This window comes from Rhizomucor pusillus, assembly GCF_041956525.1.
Source record: "Rhizomucor pusillus strain CBS 183.67 unplaced genomic scaffold VTP01scaffold_18, whole genome shotgun sequence".
NCBI lineage: Eukaryota > Fungi > Mucoromycota > Mucoromycetes > Mucorales > Lichtheimiaceae > Rhizomucor > Rhizomucor pusillus.
The window spans coordinates 398,883-421,090 of NW_027192160.1; the positions used below are offsets into that span (position 1 = coordinate 398,883).

Below are 22,208 nucleotides of genomic sequence, written 5' to 3' on the forward strand. Positions count from 1 at the left end.
CGACAGTTTTCCTGGTGTGGACTGAAGATCACTACGTATATGTAACACTGAACGATTGGATTCACCAAGTAAATTTACACTTTTTCCCAAAAGTAATGTCGCATTTTGTGAAATTTTATAATACATTTATACACCAAAACGACAAATTGCAACGACATTAATTTTTGGAAAAAGTGTACATTATTGTCAACTTTCTGGCCCCCTTAGCATTGCAGAAATGGATCCAATTGTTTTTGCTAAAAATTACATTGCAACGCAGTTACGCGATAGTTCTCGATGTACATTGGCATACACTGCGTACAGTTTTGGCTACAAGAAGCTTTACATGGATGGAGCGTTTCTCTGTATATTTAAAGTATCACATATCTACATTTCCTCACAAAGTACATAGCGAATCTTTCTGAATTGCGGTGTCTTGTATATTCTTCATGTATTTCTAGTATTGACATGCTTCAAAGAGTTCTGCGTGGGTCCCCAATTTTTAATTATTCTCCAAAATTTGACAACGTTGAGCATGGTTTCTTCCAAGCTTTCGATGTCTCCAAGTGTAGTATGCGTGGGTAGAATCAAGTTACCAGCACATGGGAATAAGTGAACTGTTCCCTGCATTTATAAAAATTGGTCGCGGATGCTAATTGTATGTGGCGCTGGTGTGTGTGAGTATACATAGAAATGATTGACAATTGACTTAAGCGATGAGATTGCATGCCTGATTTTGTTTTTTTTGCCGATCGCTGGATATATCAGGAAAAGAAGAAGAAAAGTAACCATCAATTTCAAAGATGACGACGAACAATTCAAGGAATGCTTGTGCAGGGAAAAGATAGATGAACAAAAAGGACAAGTGCAAAGTGTGGTTCATTGAAACAAGGGAGACTTATTAAATTTCTTGTTCCCCAGCAGCGCGACGACACCAGTAAAAAGGACAACCCCTGAGCACAAATTCTTGACCTTCTTGCGTTAACACGTCGTATCAAAGGATTTCATTATCCTTCCTATCCGGAAACTTTTTATTCTCTTCACAAAGTCTTTTCTTCTCTTTGCATTCCCATTTTCCCACTTGCTCATCAGTCATCAAACAGGCAGCGGATGCTGCAAAACATATGAAATGACTCATCATAACAACGCAAAGTGTGTTTATTTGTTCGTTCCAACGTTGCTGTACCTGCTTGCTGACATCCCGCACGTAGACCTACTGATAGTAATGACAACACAAACACGACACCGCGTACAACATCTCTGCCAGCACGACCCGTCATAGGTAACAATGTCGAATATACACATTGAAAATTTCATTCGCGTTTTTTCGGGCCATTTTTCGTGCTAATAGTTAGCAACGATTTGGACAGATGTTCCATTTCCCGAATTTCAAACTGATGGCGACGAACAACTTTATGGCCACACATCCGCAGGCAGCATCTACTCGGCACTGAGGCACAGTCGCGAATACGTCAGAACCGACAATGCATATCCCAACTGGGACACACCTGATACGCCCATTCCTGTGAACGAAATCCAAAGCATATTTGCAGAGTTTGCAGTGAAATTCGGCTTCCAGCGTGATAACATGCGCAACATGCTCGATCATTTGCTCACCATGCTGGACTCTCGATCTGCACGCATGTCGCAAACGCAAGCATTGTGGACGTTGCACGCGGATTACATTGGTGGAGAACACGCCAATTACCGAAAGTGGTTCTTCACTGCTCATTTAGATTTGGATGACGGCCAAGTGACTCCAAAAACACCGACGGGCTTGCTCTTGGAAGAAGCCAAGCGAGAGTGGAGAGAGCGGATGGAATTGATGTCCAATAGGACGCGCGTTGCACAGCTTGCATTGTACTTGCTGATTTGGGGCGAAGCGGCGGTGCTGCGCTATGCACCGGAGCTTTTGTGCTTCATATTCCACTTGGCAGACGACTATCGAGGATACCTTACGTTAGACTCGCGTTCATCGTTATCCACACAGCAAGTGCCTGGATATTTCATCGATCACATCATAACACCCCTTTACAACTTTTGTCGCGACCAGTCTTACGAAGTCGTTCAGGGCAAATATGTTCGCAGAGAAAAAGACCACAATGCCATTATTGGCTACGACGATATCAACCAACTATTCTGGGATAAACGGGCAATCGCGCAGCTTCGACTCAAAGATGGCAGATTGCTAAAAGATTTACGGAGACACGAACGGTACAGCCACCTTGCATTTGTTGACTGGCACTCGGCATTCCACAAGACATTCTACGAATCCCGCTCGTGGCTACACTTGCTAACCAATTTTTCCCGTATTTGGATTATTCATGCAACCACATTTTGGTACTACATGGCTGCCAACGTCGACTTTTTGTATATACGCAATGAGAGAACTGAGAGACCAGTTAAATTATCTGTGATCGGCCTGGGAGGACTTGTAGCAGTACTATTGATGGCAGCAGCGACCGTCGCGGAATTCATGTATCTACCAGCATCAGCAAGCAACGCACGCATCTTACTGACACGGATCGCCGTTTTGGGATTGCTAGCCATGTGCCACGTGGCTGCTTCAATTTATGTCATATGGATCGACAGGACAAGCTTTGTATCACTTGTAGTCGGTGCTTGCCAGGTCGGGCTAGGTGCCATCGTTGCAGTCATACTGGCTGTTCTGCCATCCGCCAGTTTATTCCACCGTCGACGGTCGAGCCATCATTTAACTTGCAAAACGTTTACGTCGAGCTTCCCTAGCATGACCAGCGATGATCGCACGCTTTCTATCATGCTGTGGACGTGCGTATTCGTATGCAAGTTCTTGGAGACCTATTTCTTTCTAGCCTTGTCTTTCCGAGACGCCTTGGCCTCTGCGAGTACGATGCATCTGCGAAACTGCAGCAACGACGCTGTTCTGGGACGATGGCTATGCATGTTTATGCCTGTAGCGACGAGCGTGCTCATGTTTGCCGTCGAGTTTGTGCTCTTCTTCCTGGATACTTATCTGTGGTACGTCGTCTGGAACACCATGTTCTCGGTATCTCAGGCATTTCGGATGGGCATATCGATTATGACATCCTGGAAAACACTGTTTGCCCGTGTACCCAGTCAGCTCTATTCCAAAGTACTTGCGACCACTGTAGAACTCGGATCAACAACGGTTCGCAGGATGGCTTGCTCCCAATTGTGGAACGCGGTTGTTATTGCCATGTATCGGGAGCACCTGCTTTCCAACAACAATCTCCAAGCTATGCTGTATCACTGGCGCCCAGCTGACGGGGATAAGCCTGGGGAAATCACGGCGCCCTCATTCTTCGATCCAAAGAGCAAGACGAAAAAGACAGATTGTTTTCCAATCTATTCGGAAGCAGAGCGACGTCTCTCATTCTTTGCACAGAGCTTATCGACAGATATACCACTTCCCAGTTCTGTGCAGCAAATGCCAACATTCACCGTGTTCACACCGCACTATGCCGAAAAGATGATATTGACGCTGCGGGAGATCATTAGGGAGGAAGATTCCACGACAAGGGTGACATTGTTGGAGTATCTCAAGAAATTGCATCCCACCGAGTGGGAGAACTTTGTGCGAGATACAAAGTTCTTGGCGGAAGAAGAGGGTTCAAACCAGGCACTGGACAAGCTTATCCAGGCAAAAGACGATCTGCCATTTTACTGCATCGGTTTCAAGTCCTCCAAGCCAGAGTATACCATGCGCACTCGGATGTGGGCATCTTTGCGTGCTCAGACACTCTACCGTACCGTGTCAGGTTTTATGAACTATGCACGCGCACTAAAGATTCTACACCGCATTGAGCATCCAGAGATGGCAGCTGACTTTTACGACATGAAGTACACTGAAGAGTTGCTGGATAGGATCGCGCATCAAAAGTTTCGGTATCTGGTTGCCATGCAGCGATATGCAAAATTCACCCCAGAAGAGAACGAGAACTGTGAAGCCATTCTCAAGGAGTTTCCGCATCTCCAGATTGCATACATTGAAGAAGAGCCCAGCAAGGAGTCAGGAGGTGAAACTACGTATTACTCCGTGCTCATCGACGGAGGTTGCGAGAAGCTTCCCAACAACAAACGAAAACCCAAATACCGCATCCGGCTCCCTGGTAACCCGATCCTCGGCGACGGTAAATCAGACAACCAGAACCATGCAATTATATTCTATCGCGGTGAATATCTGCAGCTCGTCGATGCCAATCAAGATAACTATCTCGAAGAGTGTCTCAAGGTGCGCAGCGTGTTTGCTGAATTCGAGCAGCAGCAAGCGCCCGATTTGAAGGATATTTACGCATTGCAAAGCGATGTTTCCAAAACCCAAATGCAAGCCCCTGTTGCAATTGTGGGTGCAAGAGAATACATCTTCTCAGAGAACGTGGGCGTCCTGGGTGACATTGCAGCCGGCAAAGAACAGACGTTTGGTACCCTGACTCAGCGGATCATGGCCAAGACCGGCGGACGGTTGCACTATGGACATCCAGATTTCTTGAACGCAGTGTATATGACTACAAGAGGCGGTGTCAGCAAGGCACAGCGTGGTTTGCATCTCAATGAGGATATTTATGCGGGCATGAACGCGCTGTCTCGCGGCGGGCGCATCAAGCACACGGAATACGTTCAGTGCGGTAAAGGACGTGATCTTGGATTCTGTTCTATTCTCAACTTTACGACCAAGATTGGAACGGGCATGGGAGAGCAGATGCTTTCGCGTGAGTATTACTACCTCGGCACACAGCTGCCTCTAGACCGCTTCCTTACATTTTACTATGCACATCCGGGATTCCATATGAACAATATCATGATCATATTCGCAGTCCAGCTATTCCTCTTCTGTATGATGTTCGTCGGTACGATGGCAACGTCGCTCCCAGGCTGTCGTTACGGCAACGGTAACTGCTTCAACATGACACCAGTGTATGACTGGCTCGAACGATGCATAGCTGCTATCTTTTGGGTGTTCTTTATTGCATTTCTACCGCTATTCTTGCAAGAACTCACTGAGAAAGGAACTCTCCGGAGCACTCAGCGTCTCATCAAGCAGTTCATGTCACTCTCCCCGCTATTTGAAGTGTTTGTCAACCAGATCTACGCCAACTCGGTGTTATCCAACCTGAGCTATGGCGGTGCTCGCTACATTGCAACAGGTCGAGGTTTCGCAACAGCTCGTCTGCCGTTTTCGACATTGTATTCACGGTTTGCCAATCCCAGTATTTACTTCGGCGCACGGACGATGCTCATTCTTTTATTTGTTACACTGACTCTGTGGATACCTCATCTATTGTACTTTTGGGGAACCGTTGGTTCTTTGGTTATTTCGCCGTTCATTTTCAACCCACATCAATTCGTGCTGAGCGACTTTATCAACGACTATCGCGAGTTCCTTGGATGGCTAGCACGCGGGAACGCCGGGCGATCATATTCTCATTCATGGATCACGTTTTGCAGACAGTCGCGAATCCGTATCACCGGTGTTAAACGAAGCAAAACCGGTAAACCGACGGCTGTTTCGCCCCGAGCACGCCTCTCAAGTATTTTCGCCTCCGAGATCCTTACGCCGTTGCTGCATGCCTGCCTTTGCACTGCATGCTATGTATTCTACAAGAGCCGGGATCTTAAGGATGAACTGGGTCCTGCAGGTGCAATCGGTCGCGTAGCGTTCCTGACCGTGGAACCTATTGCCTGGAATGCATGTGTACTCCTGTTACTCCAAGCCCTGTCTATTACCTTAGCTGCAGCTGGCTGTTCAAAGCAGATTGGACTGTATATTTCCATGACCGGACACGGTTTGGCCATATTGGGCCTGGTGATCGCATTCGAAACATTTTGGTGGCTCGAAGACTTTGCATTTCGATCGACCGTGCTTGGTTTCCTCACCATGTTTGTCTTGCAACGGTTTATCTTCAAGGCAGTTGTGGCTATCTTGCTGCCTCGCGAGCTGCCTCACGATGCAACTAACCAGGTCTGGTGGACAGGTCGTTGGCGAAGCAGTAAGGTAAAACAAAAAAGAAACGATGACTACAAATACATTAGTCTCTCGCTTTGCTAATGTTTGTCTGTAATATACTTAGCTTGGTCCCCAAGCTGCTCGGGAATATATCTGCAAGATCGTCGAAATGTCTGTATTCACCACAGATTTCATCCTCGGGCATATTATCCTGTTTGTCTTGTTCCCAATCACGCTCATACCCGGTGTGGATCGTGTCCACTCACTTATGCTCTTTTGGTTACGGCCATCAGAGCAAATCCGGCCATCGGTGCTGTCAACAAAGCAACGACGGAGACGACGTCGCATTGCGTTGGTGTACGGACCTATTTTCATCCTCGTCTTTATGTTCTTTGCCTCGTTTATTTGCATACCACCTTTACTTTTGAAAAACAGTATCTCTGATAGCTACTTTACATATCTCTAAAAGATATATATCTTTTTACATGTAACATTAGTTCTGAAATCACAACACACATATATAAATATATATATACAAACACAAGTATTTTTATAGCTACATATTCTATTTTGGATTGGAAACGAGGTACACGTCTGCCATGTTTTCAAGCTCTAGGTTTCTTCTAGGCATATGCTCCGCAAAGAACGTGTGTATCACGCGCCACTCGGCTTGAGAGTTAGGCATGGTGTGCTCCTTGTTTGAAATAAATACTTGTGACACTTTAGCGTTGGATGAACACATTTTCTCGACAACTTGAAACTATTTTATAAAGTTAACAAAGTTCTTCCCCAGCAAAAAACTTCCTTCTATACCTTCTTCTCGGCATCGGCTTTCTTGCCGACAACCGAATCCTTTTCACCCTGGGTGATCAGAATACACCCGTCGTAACCCTGTCCTCTCGGTTTGTCGTTTCGCTGTTCTTCAAGCAAGTATCCGCTGATGCTCACTACACCTCCAATGTTCCGGATGTCTCCAAACAGCGCCGTGTCCAGCGCGACCGTGCCACCTTGCGAGAATCCAAACAGGAATATCCGCGAAGCGTCGAATCCACAATCGTTGGTGAGGTGGAGCAGCAACTCGGTCATGTATTCTCTGGTACGTATCAGGCCCTTCATGCGCTCTGGATGCGCTGGCGTCAGTACTAGGATAGAGTCCAATGCATGTTAGTTCCGGAAGAGGAGCGCTAACATTATCATCATCCTTACATTCCCCTGTGAGGAAATCGAAGCTCGGGAACCATTGATAACTGTCTTCTAGATAAGGTACCGGGTCTGGCGCCTGGATCGCTAGCGTCGCTGTTTGCGGCAAGTTGAGCTTTGGACCAAGTTTGCTGAAAGGTCCCTTTGTATCGCCTGCCTCGTCTTGCGTCAGATCGCGTAGTTTTCGAAAAGTTATAAGGATCGATCCTTACCCAGACCGTGTAGTAGAATCAGCAGATTAAAGTTGACCTTGTCAGCGCTTGGCGTGTAATCAAACTTGAGCTTGCATTTGCTCTGATCGGGAGCCTTGCCGTTGTTTGTCTCAAACTTGTGCGGCTGAACGTTGAGTTCTTGCATAACGCGGGGGGGAATCAAAAGAAGGAAGTTGAAAAAATTGTCATGCAAAAGTCAATGCGGATAATATGTAAGCGTATCTCCAATAAATGCCAGATGACTGAAAGCGACAATGTATATCACAAGTGAACAGGCATGCAATCGTTCACCTTACAATGACTCTTTTATGTGCAAGAAACTATCTAACAATAACTCCTAGTGCCGTCGTTCCTAAGAGAGGTACTTTTCAATTCTCCCTTTGCTCATAAATAAGCAATTCATGCTTGCTTTCACTGCAAAGTTATCAGGATATAATGCAATACATCTCTGACCGTTAGATACGAAGAACCTCGCAAATAATGGCAGGTTGCCGTAGGAGCGTCAATGACAAGTGGCTGAGAATTAATGCGCTTTTGGATTCCTGCAAAGCAGCTCCAGTGGCACGACTCTATCGTTCACACCATGAATCAAGCCGAAAGGGACGAGATCGCTCGGCGCAAATATCTAGTACGAGGGCCTGGCGATGAAGCAACAAAGCAGTATATCCTCAACAAATACCTCAGCAGCAGCAGCGAGGAACCTAAAAAGAAGAAAAAAAAGAAGAAAGAAAAGACATCGATCCGCAAAGGCAATCTTGGCATTGTGGATGACGAAGACAGTGGATGGCCGTCAGCACCGATGGACATCGATGCGGAAGAATCTAGCACCAAGGCGAAAGAGGATACAGAAATCGTACAGGGAGGAGTGTTCCGGGGGCGAACTGACAATTGGCAAACGATTCGGCAAGGAGAACAACAAACTAAGCAAGAAGAGGTCGAAGAACCAGAAGAGGAAGAAGAGGATGAAAAGCCTGTGCTCGTTATGGAGAATATGGATGAGGAGACACTAAGTGCGCTAGGAGCAGCAGAAGCGAGAGCAAGAGTAGCAGTAGCAGCGACGACAAAAACGACAACAAAAGCAACAGCAACACAAAGGAGTAGTAGTAATGATACGGGACCCAAAATGTCGAGCGGACAAAAGGCCGGGTTGCTGACGAGCGAAGAGCTCAAACAAGAGGCAGCTCGGGCACGAGAAGCGGAGAAGCAGATGCTAGAAAAGCTTAAAGGAGAGACAGGGCAGCATGCGGAGACGGTGTACCGAGATGAGACGGGACGTAAAATTGATCCAAAGATCAAACGGGCTGAGGAGGCCAGACAACGCCGAGAAGCTATCGAACGAGAGGAAAGGCGGATGGAATGGGGAAAGGGGCTTGTTCAGCGCAGCGAAGAAGAAGCTCGCAAACGAATGCTCGAGCAGGAACAACACAAACCACTGGCTAGGTAAGTTTGAACCAAAAGGAGTTATTAGGGCAGGGGAGGAGCAAACGAAAAACAGAGACACAGACACAGAAAGAGAGAATGAGAGAGAGCGAGCGTGAGAGTGTGTGTAAGAGAGAGTCTCTCACAGAGAGAGAGAGAAAGGCGTGAGCCAGAATATGAATGAACTCGGAGACACTAAAGTTAGAGCACTGGACTATTTTTGGGGATGACCAATACTGATATGCTTCTTTTTAAGGTACGCAGACGATGAGGAATATAATCAGGGACTTAAAGAACAACAACGCTGGAACGATCCGGCTGCAGGGTTCTTGACTGTAAGTCTTGTTTGATAATGCCGAAAAGGAGAGAATGAAATGATTAACCCGTGAATATTGTGATCAGAATCGAAGTAAAGGCAGCAAAGGCGGATTGACTAGACCCAAGTACAAGGGGCCTTGGAAACCGAATCGCTTCATGATACCACCGGGCTATCGATGGGATGGCGTTGACCGATCCAATGGTTTCGAAGATCAATTCTTACTGCGCCAGAATCAGCTCAAGGCAAGAGCAGTCGAAGCCCACGCATGGTCGACCGAGGATATGTAGTATTGTCTGTGTGTGCTTGGTTGCTGCTGAGTACTTTGCCATATTTCTTGAACCCCGTTCCGCCCCTGATTTCCACTCTATTTGCCCTACACTCTCTTTTTTTCCTCACAAATACTTTTAATTCACTGGACAGCCTCAGATGAACTCCTTAATGTTATATGAAGCTTAGGGGATTGTCAATAGGTCACAAATGATTGTAAAGATCTGCAATACATCACTACAGACAACACGCAGATAGCAAAAGGGGAGAACAATTTTCCTTGGGGGTTTACTTTCGGCTTTTGTCTTGACAGGTATATAAAGGTCTATGTCTTGACAGTAACCGACATTCTACATCCACTTTTCGATTTCTTTACTGCTTTGGAACAAAAAAACAATGCGCTCTTGCACTTTGCCTCCACTTTCTGATCTTCTTTATTCTACCGCGCCTCGTACGCGATCATCTGTCCTTGAAGTTCGCAACCTGGTTTCACCACCTTCCACACCGGCTCCTTACAGTCCATCTTTTCAGAAGCATCAGTCCCATGATAAGTATTCCCAGCACCATTATCACCAGCATCATCACCAACGTCACGAGCCGTATCACCGACAAACTTCCTCCGCTTCCTCTTCTTACTACGGATCGACATACAATATGCAAACACCGCTCAAGGCAAAACGCAAGCGCGCATCACCAGCTCAACTCTCTGTCCTAAACCATGTTTTCAGTCAAACATACTTTCCATCCACCGAGTTCCGCATCGAGCTTGGTAAACAGCTCGGTATGAGTCCTCGCGCAGTTCAGATTTGGTTCCAAAACAAGCGTCAATCTTTGCGTACGCGGGAAAGACAGCTGCAACAGCAGCAACAACAACAACAGCAAGATAGACGGCCGCAACAACAACAACAACAACAACAACAACAACAACAACAACAACAACAACAACATTATCATCACAATCATCATTGTCAAAGTTACTGCAAGGTACACTCGTCGCCTTCATCCCAAAGTAGCAGTACCTTGCTTCCGCCCATCTCTCCGCCGCTGTCCCCGCCCGCATGTACTAAACCGCACGAAGATACGTATTCTTCGCGACCTTGCCATATCTCACTACCTCCGCTGCAACTCCCCTCCACTCCATCGTCTTCTGCATATCCGAGTCCTACCTCCATCGATTCCATCATTCTCCATTAATTCTCTTCCCCCAACCACAACCCCCTTTTTACTCGTATTCTGACATGCGCCTATTCATCCTTGTACACAATCCAGAACGCACGAAAAAGTTTGGCTCTATGTTACTATCGCTGCAGGCGCGACAAACTTCCACAGCACGCACGTTCAATCCAACAAAACACGATAGCATGACATATTCACACACACACACAACCTTTTTTTCACAAACAGGCTCTCTTTCTCTACAACTTGTTTCTTTGTCCATGTCGCTCCTGCCTGCCACCCCTTTATTTATGCTCATCCACATACATCATGCTATAATCGCAACCCTTGCCTGGCCCCGAGAGCGTATTTCTAGTACTTTTATCTCATCTCTATTGTCGCGTATTAATTAAGCTTTTCTGTTTTTTAATTTCTTTCTCGTGTATATGCTTTTAAGTTTTCCCATTTATTTATTATAATCGTTTTACGAATAAAAAAGTAATCCTATTTTATCAACAGATCATGCATTCGAGTATGTAAATTCTTGCTCCATCGAGCTACATGTTAATGTACGTACATTAAGTTTACAGCTGCTGCATAAGCTCTCAATGTTGATCCCACCCCATTGCCAAGGGTAACCAACGTAACGCGTGACTTGAATGTAGGAGACGGAGCGAGGAAGGTATTTACATAGAGTTGAAAGGTTACTAGCATAGTAACAGATGTTGTACGTGCGCGCGGCCTTGGCTAGCTTATCTCCGTTGCTTTGACCTTAAATTTCACACAACAACAAAGTTTACGTCTTTTTTTTTTTCTCGCGTTTGAAGATCGGCCTACGAACAACAAGTTGTAACCATGCCCGTGGTGACGAGAATGAGGAAATAGGGAGTGTTTGGGGGGTAGTGCAGTGGGGAGCGGTAGTAGTATTAGTAGTAGTAGTGGTGGTGTTGGTGCGATGCTTTGCCCAGTTTGTAGCCCATCACCACTTAGGGGTAATGCTATATGTATGTACGTTTTTGGCCGATACACAGACTACGTCGTCGGCTCAACATTAGATTGTAAGCGAAACCCCCATCCTTGGATCCAAGTAAACACAAGCATACATACACTCCTGAGATCAGGAAAGTTTCTGCTCTATTTTAGCGCAGCAGCATTAATGATATTAACGTTACTGTTCTAACAATAATTCAAAAACATAGCCTTGTCCGTGATTAAATACATATAGCAAAATGTATGCTTAAAATCAAGGTTGAATGTAGGTCGCTTTCAACGTGGTCTGACAGAAATAATCCGAGGGATTGGGATGGAACAAGAAGAAGAATTTACATACTGCTATGGAAGTCTGGAATCAAGGGAGAGTGATTCTAGATGCGGGTTCGCTCTTTTCTTTCGGGACTGTTTGCTGTCTGCGTTGTGTATGTACATGTACGGCCTCATTTTTTATACAACAGCAGGTTTTATTCTTGAACCAACCTCGAGCTGCTGCAAACGCAGGATTACAATTGAATGTGTGCGTGTAACACGCGACATACATCAGGTTTCATACACACACAGTGGTAGTCTGTGTACATTTAGGGAACCAATAATTTGTCATTGTGGGTAGATAAACGTCCTCTCTCTATCTCTCTCCTTGTTGGCTGCCAGAATCTTACTACGCGAGTGGTAAAAAAAAATTCTGCCGAGACACCATAAGCAGCTTCAAGAACTAGGATAAGGAGCTTCTTCTGCGTGAAGGATGGGTGGTGGCTAACCGGAAGAAACCAAGTTGCCAAGTTGTAAAATAAATATGCAAATCACAGACGCTGCTCACACAAACATCCCTAGTTTCATCCGTCTTGCTTGATTCCTGACTCTACACTTCCTTTGTCTGCGGATGCGTCTTCTTGCTTTTTTTTTTTACTGCTATGCTTATGCATTGCATCCCCTCCCTCCTTCTTCGAAACAGACACTCCTGACGAATTTAGGCATCCGTGAACGGAAACCGTGCCGAAGGAGGAGACGAAATAGGAAACAGGGGATAGTAAAATAAGGGGTGCGCAAGGGGAAAAAATAACAAGCGAGATAGATCAAGCTTTCTGTTGGAGATCTAAGGTTATTAATACACACGCGACACATGGGTCAATAAGCTCAAATATATTATGCAGCATGTGGCATCATCATTTTTAATTACCATGTGGAACGCTAATATGCACAGAAAGACGACAGCTTCATGCTGCTCAGTGGACGATCAACATTTGACAGTCGCCCAAACGCAGGGAACACACAGAAACAGGAATCCGATTAGTTCCGATGCAATTCTTGACAGTTGCTCGTACATACATCAGTAAACTGGATGATCCAACCCCCAACATGTCGACGTAAAGGAGAGCACACAAGCTGGCCCAGGCTATGTTTTTTCGTACACGATGCTGTCAATGGATGCCATCGCATACAAATTGACCGTGGTAACCAAGATCTTCCTTGCTAAATAAATTTGCATATACCAATATCATCATCGTTGTTGCTAGATCCAGAGTTCACACAGAAGGGTACTGACAGGATGAGGAGTACGGTGATCGAGATCCAAGGTATCCTACTGTGAATACGAGATCTGGTCCGCATCCCCATCCGATCGAATCTCAATCGATACAGATATATTCTTCTCCTTTTCTTTTCTTTTTTTTTTGTGAAAGAAGATGCTTCGTCTGGAGTACCCTTCTCCCATCGAGATCGAGAAATACCTTATCCTTTTCTGCAAGATCCTTCTGATGATCTACAGTATTTGCCGAACGACCGACCGAGCCAGGTGTTTTCATCTTTATTGCTACATATCTTTAGTTTTTTCTTAATGTTTTACATACAAAATTGAATACATTGAAATGCAATGTTCATAGGATCAGGTTAACTTAGAACTTTTTCTTTCATAGATTACAATGTCCCTCCCGCAGCGGCATCCTTGTTATTGGGTTTTTTTACACATATACAGTCTCAGGATCCTTTCCGAGCAGCCGGCGCCAAAACGTTCTGGGTGGTGTGGCACGGCACACGCCAATGTCATACACCAAAGGTTCGGTCCATCCGGCTTCAATGCTGAATGCAACAAACTCCTTGGCAACTGCGTGTATGAGCTGCTTGCCGTTCTGGAACGCACGGTCGCGGAATTGACGCTCCTGTTTTGTTGGGAGATAGTAAGCTTGCCACAATATTTGCTGGTTCTTGTCCTCGAACGGTTGCCATGGATCTTGAGTGTTCGTACGTCGGTAGCACCAGTACAGCTGCGCATCCTTCAGCCAGCGCTTGTGCCGCTGCGTCCATATCCATTGCATTAGAACGTGTGGCATACGGAACCAGCATCGTTGCTGAGGGCGACGGCGATTATACTGCTGCTGCTGCTCAGGTTTGTCGTCGTTGTTGTCATCCACAGGAACGTACGGGGAGATGGAACGTGGTGCGCGATTCATTCTCTTGTCACGCCAAAACGTTTGTCTCTTTTTTTGCGCTTTGACCAGGAAAGAAGAGTAATAGGGTCCCAGGTCCGGGAGCCTATTCTCTTTTCTGTGTATGTGCCTTTTTATTTGTTGTCCTGCTGGTGGTAACTTGGAATACCACCCCGTGATACTAGTCACATGCAGCCGCTTAAGCATCCCACTTCGGTTTACCACAATTAGGCAAATCCGGAATGAACTTGGACAAGGCGTCGGCTAAAGCAAAATCTTTTTCTCACTGTGTCTCGATATACCAAGTTCAAGACTAGAAGAGTCGACCAAGCCTTTCTTGTTCACCCCCACCCATCTTCCTCGCTGCTGCGTTGTTCTGGACTTTTACAACCAGTCGATCCTTTTACTGCCCTGTGACCTGCCATGTATAGCAGATAGTGACTATCACAACAGACGTGTGATTTTTCCATACGCATGTGCGTCAGCCTCCTCAAAGGTTTACATGCTGCGACGAACAGAAAGCAAGGATCCTTATTCTAGACTTTTAAAAGAGCAGCGTCAAACAGAGCTTATTGGAAGAATAGACCATTGGCCGTTCATTAGAGATCCATTTGGCACCAGATGACGACATGGTCGATATCAGAATTTTTCATTGTTCTTTTCCAGTCAAGTACAATCCATTCCTTCTCTTCATCGTTGTCGGTTATTGTCCCGCTTATTGACTGCGGCTCGACAAGGTTCTGGGCCAGTGCAAGGACGTTTTTAGGTTTCGGTTGTGAAACTTTACTGATCGACGATGCACAGAATTCAGAACACAGACCGTCCGTGTGCAACCAAAAAATACACGGGAATAGGATGACTCGGTTGCCATCGGTTCATTTCATTGGATCCTCGTGGAAAGAAAGCATGCATCATCGTTTTCACGGGACCATGACCAACGCACAGCCTTTTTTAATTCATTGTTCTAGCAGGTCATCCAACCACGCTTCGTCGTTGTCCACTGATGACGGGGTCGGCTTTGCTGCTGGTTGCTGCGCTAATGGTCTTGATGGTCGTTTGATCGTACCAGGTTTTGGAATCGGCGCTGATAATGAGATCATAAATATGGTCAGCAGTCAAGTTCGCTTCTGGCAGCAGCCCATCGTTTCTGCGCACTCTCACCTTTTGCAGGTATGGATGGTTGACTCGCAGTAGCTTTCGGTTTTTCAGCTGTTGCTGTCTTTTGTACGGGAGCAGAATCTAACGCTAACAGCTCATCAATGTCATCTAGGCAGGACCGTGTCAGTATTCGCATTCTTCACTCAATCTTGAACGTTCTCTTGACTGTACCTTCGTTCTCCTGATATTTGTCCTTGGGTATTTTTTCAGCTTTTTGAAAAGGACGATGATCTGATCCATCCTTTTGAACACATATTCCGTCCGGCTCTGGCTTCGCAGCCTCCACACCCGTTACCACGGATCCCTTGAATAATACCAATCCTCGGCTATTTTTTGAAAATGCGGGTACTAGTGGTTTCTCTAACACTCTAGGTTCCTGCTGAAATGCCACATCGATCTGGGTAAGGGAGAACAAGACACGGTCAATTAGATACAACCTTGTAGATGCCCATCTTAATTATTTACCAGCTCGCTATCTTCCTCCCTTAAATCCAAAAGTGCTGTTGTATCTGCGCTGTGCAGCACCGATTCCATAGTGCCAAAATCCACTTGGAATGTATTCTTGTATGTATCTTGTCGTTCAAAGTCAGTCGGCTCCGTGTCCCATTCCTGTTCTTCCTTGAATCTGAAATAATTTGATCCGGACGTGTCATCTATTGTATATATATATATATATCTTAGTCACAAGTTCAACGGCGTTTTTGCTTTACTCAAAAGAGAGGTATCCATACCATTCTTTTCTAGCATTGCAACCAAGTTTGTTGTCTCTCGATCAACTCCCATTTCTGCGTCCTGCTCCATTTCGTCTATATGCCAAGGTTTTTGAAAGGGTGAGAATCAGTTGTTGACAGCAGGATGTATAATTCGGTCGTGTGTGTTCTTTTTGTTACCTTGCTCGGTCATTTCTTGGTATCTGTATTGGTTGCTAACGAGTTTCCGTCGAGAAAACTGTCTTGATCGTGCCCTCAATTCAGCTTCTTGCTCATCGCGTGGCTGCTGAAGTGACGGTAGTTCGCCGTTCCGTCGTTTGATGGCGGCAATGCTCGTGCCAGTGTCGCGGGCCTTGGCTGCCGCCGCGCGTCGCTGTGCAGCAACCTCGGCAGAGGTGGCATCTCCTTGCTGCTTCTTTCGTGCCTGGTATCGCCGTGATTCTTTTGCCTTGTGTTCGTCTGGACGCATTAGTGAAGGGAAAAAAGAACTTTCAAGACCAGCAACTCCAAATTCATGCCGGCCCGTTTTTTAAGCGTAGTAAACGGACATCAGGTAATAATATATGTCAAGTTTCTTTTGATGCTTATCCCTAACTCCTGCCGCAAAGTCTACATTGTAACATCCGCTGAAAGACCGTTAAAGGTTATAGAATAATTAAGAATTTATTTTCTATGGTTGGATGAACTGAACAGATTCCGGCAAAAATGTGGTTACTAAGTTAATCATTCAGGGTAAACTCACTAACATGTTACAAATGATCCTCCTCTTCTTGCTGATAGTTCCTTGTATGCCCAGGTTTTCGTCGCATTGTCAAGGAAAATTCGAGGGCTTGATATATAAATGTTTGAGATTGCAGCATCTAGAAGATAACAGGGCAACAATAAAGTCTTGGGTGACACCGGTGCAATTCTCAAGATGCAAGCCAGTCAGTTTATCCCAGGCTTCAAGAGCCTCTATCCAGCCATCATCAATTTGCATTTCCGTGAGGTATAAGTTCTCGATCGACGAGGAACGCAATGCATGTATCTGTGCAGTTGTAATTGACATCGACTTGTTGAGTCCAAAACCGGTCATAGAGGGTAGGTTCAGCAACGGAGATATGGCAGAAATCAACCGCGAGCCTTCAACGTGACAGTTGTTAATTGTCACCCGTTCCAAGGTCGTAAGAAGAGGATGTTTTTCTGTCAACAACGATACGGTCTCCTTAATTGTCGATGCATCTGGTATTTGCTCGGACAGTACAAGATGCCGCAGCTTGCGGCAATATCGCGGCACCAGCGACAATATAGTAGGATCATGGTTATCACGGACAATATCCAAAGTCTCGATGTCGCGACAGCAACTAAGGATGGTTTGTACAGTGTTGTCTTTCAATGCATCACGCAATCGTAAGCGCAGAGAGTTCCATGGCCGTTTACCATCGTCGTCGTCGTCGCCGTTGCCGCGCCAATGTGCGATATCTATGTAAGGATGGTTTACGTTTAAAGTAAAAGATTGTAAATGCGGGAAACGGTAGAATATTTGGATATCGTCGGCATATATCGGCCCAGCAAGTCCCTGTAACTGAATGTCCTCCAACAACGGACAGTGTGCGAAAAGCGAGTTGATGAATGGTCGGACAGTCATGCAATATAAATCGAGTTTTAGCCGTTTGAGCTTTAGCGTTCCGAGCTTATCAAAAGCATCGTTGCTTTCTGCTGATGGAGCGCAAGGAAACTTTGAACCGTAAATGAAAAGTTCTGTGAGGTTTTTGCAGCTGGATAGAATTATAGATAAGGTTTCTGTGATATCGAAAGATGTGGGATTCTCGATCGTCAAGGTGTTCAAAGTTTCTCCAAGCCAGCAGACGAAAGGTGAGATGTATGTCCTGACACTGCTACTATCAGGGTTCTGGCATTCTAGATTTTTTGCGTTTACTGCCAGGTTCAGGAGTCTTAAGATCTGCTCCATTGTTTGTTGCTTACTGAGATGCTTAATCCAACGACACTCTGCCATTTCCAATCGTTTAAAAATATATTCCCAGTTGGCTGCTGTTTGATTGTTGCAGATGACTAGGCTTTCGACGCTTCTTGATGCCACGCCGTCTCTTTGGAGTAAGGGGCAATTGTCGTATGCAACTCGTTCCAGGCAAACGTGCTTCCATATCCTTCCGCTTGCACTGATAACGCTGTTCCATCGTCGACAGACTCTGCAAGGTCCTCGGAAGCACTCTTGCGCTGAAAGCTTTTCAAATATGCCTTCTAATACATGGTCCGGTAATGTCAGAGTATAATCAATCGCTGGTGGTCTAAGCACACGGCAATTGTCGTGCATGAAGATATGTGGTTTCGATAAAAAGGAAGATGGAAGAGATGAGAGCCCTGAACTCATGTGGCTGGAAGAGCCATTTTTGCTACAGCGCCACTTTTTGTGTAACACAAGGATGTAGCACAGGAGACTAAAAAGGTACGACTTGATAGAGGCGAATATGACAATCCGACCAGCCTGGCACAGTTTTCTCTAGATGCCCAGTCCATCTTTTATACGACTAACATATCCATCCATTGTGAATGCGAATAAAATGCAATGAATGCCTTCTTTGCAGGTAGGTCACTGATGGAGAGAGAGAAAAAATTTCCCACTATTTCTGTCTGAGAATTAACAAAACCAACCACATCACTCGGAACGTAGGCCGATATCGACATGGATTATGATAGGTACACCTTATAATCACAATTTACGAATACTTTGCACACTTGACTACAGAATTTCTGGTTACATAAACAAGCAACATCGAATTAATTTAGTGTTCTTAGCTCTACGGTTTCAAGATAATGCGTTTGATGCTGCAAACCGTTTTACATTAGCTGGAGATCATGAGTCCTTCCATCTTCCGCTGTGTTGTCAAGGAAACTCCAGTGCTGATATACAAACGCCGAGATTGCAGCACCAAGGCAGCAAAAAGTTGTTGGGTGATATAGGTGCAATTCTTAAGAAACAGTGTAATACACTTGAAGAATTCATATAATTACGCACCGTCGCGTTATCGCTGCTGCGCAAATGGCGATCTGCAGCTGCCGTTTCTTCCTCCACGGGGACGCATGTCTATAATTGGTTGTAATAGATTCATACATAGCTACAGTAGAAAATCGGTATGTTAGTTTATCCTAACGCTGGAAAGCAAATGATGCGTAGTAGTTTCATCAATTGGTTAGTCATCAAGCAGGATGCGTGGTATTGGATATTGTTGATTCATGCGTTCAAAGGGAATAGGGTGTTTGTCGGACGGACGGATATAAAGACCGACGAGCCAGTGGGAAACGTTACACAGTCAAAACTAGCCAATGACTGTGGCTAATAAGAGCTTATTAATGTCGAGGAGTGAGCTTTTCATCTTGCATGACGGAATGATGCTGCGCGGATACTCGGTCAAACACTGCCCGTTCCCTTGTCCCTGCTCTTGCTGTTGTAAGCAGAACGCATAATGACGCATGATGGCTGCTGTCTGTGGGAGAAATTGCCAATTAACATATAAAGCGTTTTCACCCATCGCTCGTTCACTTGTTTTTCTTCATACACACAAAGCCAACAATGTCCCCTGACTCTTCCAACTTTACACCTACAGTACCTGCCAAGAAGAATCACAAGTTTGTGATGCCTGGCATCACCGCTGAGGCTCAGGACTTTACTGCCGAGCTTTTGGAACGGAATCACGAAAAGTTTAATATATTTTTCAACGACAGAGGTTTCCACAAGTATGTAAAGAAAAAGGTACGCGTCGACGAAAATGATGATGTTAACGGAAGATATTGTTTAGCCACTTTGTCCATCACGTCCTAACCGCATATTCTTTGGGAGCCAACACTGAGCAACTTCAAAGAATCTTCGACGATCATTCCTCGTACCAGCGCCAGATCAAACCGGTAAAGCACCAACTGGATCGCAGCAACTACCAGGATCACTTAGGAGATCTTGATGCGTACAGCGACTATTTAGCATTCTTCAAGGCTGAAATAGCAGCTCACGGTATGGTCGAGACAGTGCGTCGATTTATCTTTTCCGGCGACATGCTTGCTCGTTTCCTGGGAGGCGTGTACCACCCGTTGATTCATATGGGATATGCATTCGAGTTTAACTTGCCCGATATTTGCGCGGAAGCTTTGGCCCTCACAGCTTGCACTGAAGACAACTTCAAACTGCTGATCCCGGATCTTGCTCCACTTCAAGAAAATGTCAGCGTTATCGACTCGGCATCGTCAGCCGACAAGCTCACCAGCCAACTCGTCCATTCCCTCGGTTTATCTTCTGATGCTTCCGATCGCACACGTGTCAACAAAGAGCAGCAAAACACCGCGTTGGCGTTGCTTGAAGATATCAGAAACGATCAAAACTTAAAGGGTGTCGTCAACTACACGGATTCGAACAGATTCAATACTCTGAGAGACGACACGGAAGCCATGAAACGTCTGCGAATCTACGTTGAAAAGTGGCAAGTGCAAGGTGCGTAGAGCCTGGGAAAAGAAGCTGTGGGTGGTCACACAAAGCTTGTTTTGCTGACAAACCACGTGATTTCTAGATGATCCCAAGGATATCCAGGCCAAAACAAAGGATTTGTATGAAGCTGCGATGATCTTGTACGGAGGAGCAGGTGTCCGCGGAAATAACAAAATCAAGATGGACTTCTTCCTTCTTCACGCGGTCACAGGAATCCACTCGCTGCACAGCATGCTGTCTGACCTTACTGCGAACGAAGCTGCCGCGCTCTTGCAGGCACACTTTGCAATCACCGTTTTCTACTATGTAACTTCAGGCAGTCCGAACCTGACAGATATCAGCAAGCTTCTCAACTACAAATCGTCCAAAGTCGCAGAGTGGCCTCAAAACCCGTGGACCAAGATTATCGACCTTGCGCTTGTCAGTGAAATGCATCTGATCAAGGTCGTCCGTGCCCTTGCCCTCGGCTACATCCTCTACGCCTCAGGTACGCCTATGGGTCCAGCATGGACAAACACTGCTATTGCAAGCCTTGACACGGAAGGTCACTGGGACCGCAGCGGTCCAGGATTCGAGGAAACCTGGGCTGAGTAATCAATAAGCATAACCAAACATGTTTCCCTCTGTTGTTGTTGCTGTTGTTGCACATTGTATAAGTAATGTTATACCAAATGAAGAAAATATCGATTCGTTTCTCTTCTTTTTTACTTCTCTTTTGTGGTCCTGTTGAGATTTGCTTCGGACAGACAGATAGTGGTCGCTGTCGAACAGACTAATCGCGTTGCTGATGAAGAACAGGTTGATACCGGTCCATACGTACGAATAGACAAATTAAAGAAAAACGTAGGAAAAGGCGGGAAAAGGCATGATGGAAATTATTTCATCATCTAAAGCGCTTACGAATGGGGAGAATCAAATCTGTCGCTGTCGTATAGCATCACGATATACACAGTTGGTGAACCGACTTGGACGATCAGATGACATGGTCGTGAAGCTAAATCTACTAAGATCGGTCAAAACACCAATTATAGACAGCCTCCTCCTCCTTCTCCTTCTGTTGTCTGTGCAGCCTTGCAGCAGCAGTCTGATGAGCCCGATGTTTACCTTTCTTGTCATATGTTCATCGTTGCCGTGGCAAGGACCAGAAATGTGTCATTCAAAATAGAAACATAGAACCGGCTTTGCTCTAATCCCGTTACACTTTGATGATATGTTGTCTGCTATAATTATCATTATTTCTACCATTGCTCCTGCTAGCTACCATGTACTCACTGCAGCAGCAGTCTGCATGTGTGAATTTATGCATACCGGGTCATGCTCATCGGGCATAGAATAATTTCAGGTTCAACTGCCAAAACTGTTTCTTCTGTTGTCTAAAGAAGAAGAGCTGAATAGTCAGTGATAAATATTAGTCTTTATGCTCTGCTGCTCTAGAGAGGAAGCAACAGCATTCATGTCAACGAGCAATGTTGCATGCGTGCCATTCTGTATTGATCCTGTCACCCCGCCGATTGACGGTTTCACGATTGCTCACAGTATCTGCTGTACTGCACGCAATTATTATTTCTTGCTGTGCATCGCATATACGGAACGCTCCGTGATGCTGTTGCATCATCGTTGCAACAAAAGAGGAGAATAGTGCTAAAATAAAAACCCTTTGGCTCACACGACCCGGTTTGGTGCAGATCAGCAGAGTGAGAAAAAAAAGAAAAACGTTGCGCTACCAGTTGTTATTTGAAATAGGTGGGGCGCCAAGCAAGGAAGCAAGCAAGCAAGCAGAACCGGAATGGCCCGGAAAGCGTTCCCTGTTGTTGTTGTTGTTTTCGTTGTCGTATATAGCTTTGCAGTGGCATTGTTGTCTTTGTTGTTATTTTCAGGCGTTTGTTTGCAGTAAAAATAAGCCTGCCGAGTCACGCGCGCAGGGGAGGACGGAAACCAAAAGAACCGGGCGG

General features: G+C 45.6%; 8 protein-coding genes across 8 annotated transcripts; 4 read left to right on the forward strand and 4 right to left on the reverse strand.

The window, feature by feature from the left end:
- Positions 1–1,108: 1,108 nt before the first annotated feature.
- Positions 1,109–6,392, forward strand: VTP01DRAFT_3825 (uncharacterized protein; the record flags this gene model as incomplete). Its single annotated transcript, XM_069382439.1, has 4 exons — positions 1,109–1,131; positions 1,191–1,261; positions 1,350–5,974; positions 6,051–6,392. 4 exons carry the CDS (start codon positions 1,109–1,111, stop codon positions 6,390–6,392), a joined length of 5,061 nt encoding a protein of 1,686 aa, XP_069236151.1.
- A 99-nt stretch (positions 6,393–6,491) lies between these two features.
- On the reverse strand, positions 6,492–7,483 carry VTP01DRAFT_3826 (uncharacterized protein; the record flags this gene model as incomplete). Its single annotated transcript, XM_069382440.1, has 4 exons — positions 6,492–6,686; positions 6,740–7,068; positions 7,133–7,279; positions 7,339–7,483. The coding sequence occupies 4 exons, from the start codon at positions 7,481–7,483 to the stop codon at positions 6,492–6,494; spliced, it is 816 nt and encodes a 271-aa protein (XP_069236152.1).
- Positions 7,484–7,864: 381 nt separating this feature from the next.
- On the forward strand, positions 7,865–9,363 carry VTP01DRAFT_3827 (uncharacterized protein; the record flags this gene model as incomplete). The annotated part of the gene is made up of 3 exons (XM_069382441.1): positions 7,865–8,778; positions 9,014–9,092; positions 9,160–9,363. 3 exons carry the CDS (start codon positions 7,865–7,867, stop codon positions 9,361–9,363), a joined length of 1,197 nt encoding a protein of 398 aa, XP_069236153.1.
- Positions 9,364–9,739: 376 nt separating this feature from the next.
- On the forward strand, positions 9,740–10,537 carry VTP01DRAFT_3828 (uncharacterized protein; the record flags this gene model as incomplete). Its single annotated transcript, XM_069382442.1, has 1 exon — positions 9,740–10,537. One exon carries the CDS (start codon positions 9,740–9,742, stop codon positions 10,535–10,537), a length of 798 nt encoding a protein of 265 aa, XP_069236154.1.
- Positions 10,538–13,449: 2,912 nt separating this feature from the next.
- VTP01DRAFT_3829 (uncharacterized protein) lies at positions 13,450–13,938 on the reverse strand (the record flags this gene model as incomplete). Its single annotated transcript, XM_069382443.1, has 1 exon — positions 13,450–13,938. The coding sequence occupies one exon, from the start codon at positions 13,936–13,938 to the stop codon at positions 13,450–13,452; it is 489 nt and encodes a 162-aa protein (XP_069236155.1).
- A 932-nt stretch (positions 13,939–14,870) lies between these two features.
- Positions 14,871–16,251, reverse strand: VTP01DRAFT_3830 (uncharacterized protein; the record flags this gene model as incomplete). Its single annotated transcript, XM_069382445.1, has 6 exons — positions 14,871–14,998; positions 15,076–15,180; positions 15,244–15,469; positions 15,538–15,725; positions 15,804–15,878; positions 15,963–16,251. 6 exons carry the CDS (start codon positions 16,249–16,251, stop codon positions 14,871–14,873), a joined length of 1,011 nt encoding a protein of 336 aa, XP_069236156.1.
- A 342-nt stretch (positions 16,252–16,593) lies between these two features.
- On the reverse strand, positions 16,594–18,096 carry VTP01DRAFT_3831 (uncharacterized protein; the record flags this gene model as incomplete). The annotated part of the gene is made up of 1 exon (XM_069382446.1): positions 16,594–18,096. One exon carries the CDS (start codon positions 18,094–18,096, stop codon positions 16,594–16,596), a length of 1,503 nt encoding a protein of 500 aa, XP_069236157.1.
- A 1,257-nt stretch (positions 18,097–19,353) lies between these two features.
- Positions 19,354–20,850, forward strand: VTP01DRAFT_3832 (uncharacterized protein; the record flags this gene model as incomplete). Its single annotated transcript, XM_069382447.1, has 3 exons — positions 19,354–19,517; positions 19,580–20,262; positions 20,339–20,850. 3 exons carry the CDS (start codon positions 19,354–19,356, stop codon positions 20,848–20,850), a joined length of 1,359 nt encoding a protein of 452 aa, XP_069236158.1.
- Between the last annotated feature and the right edge of the window lie 1,358 nt (positions 20,851–22,208).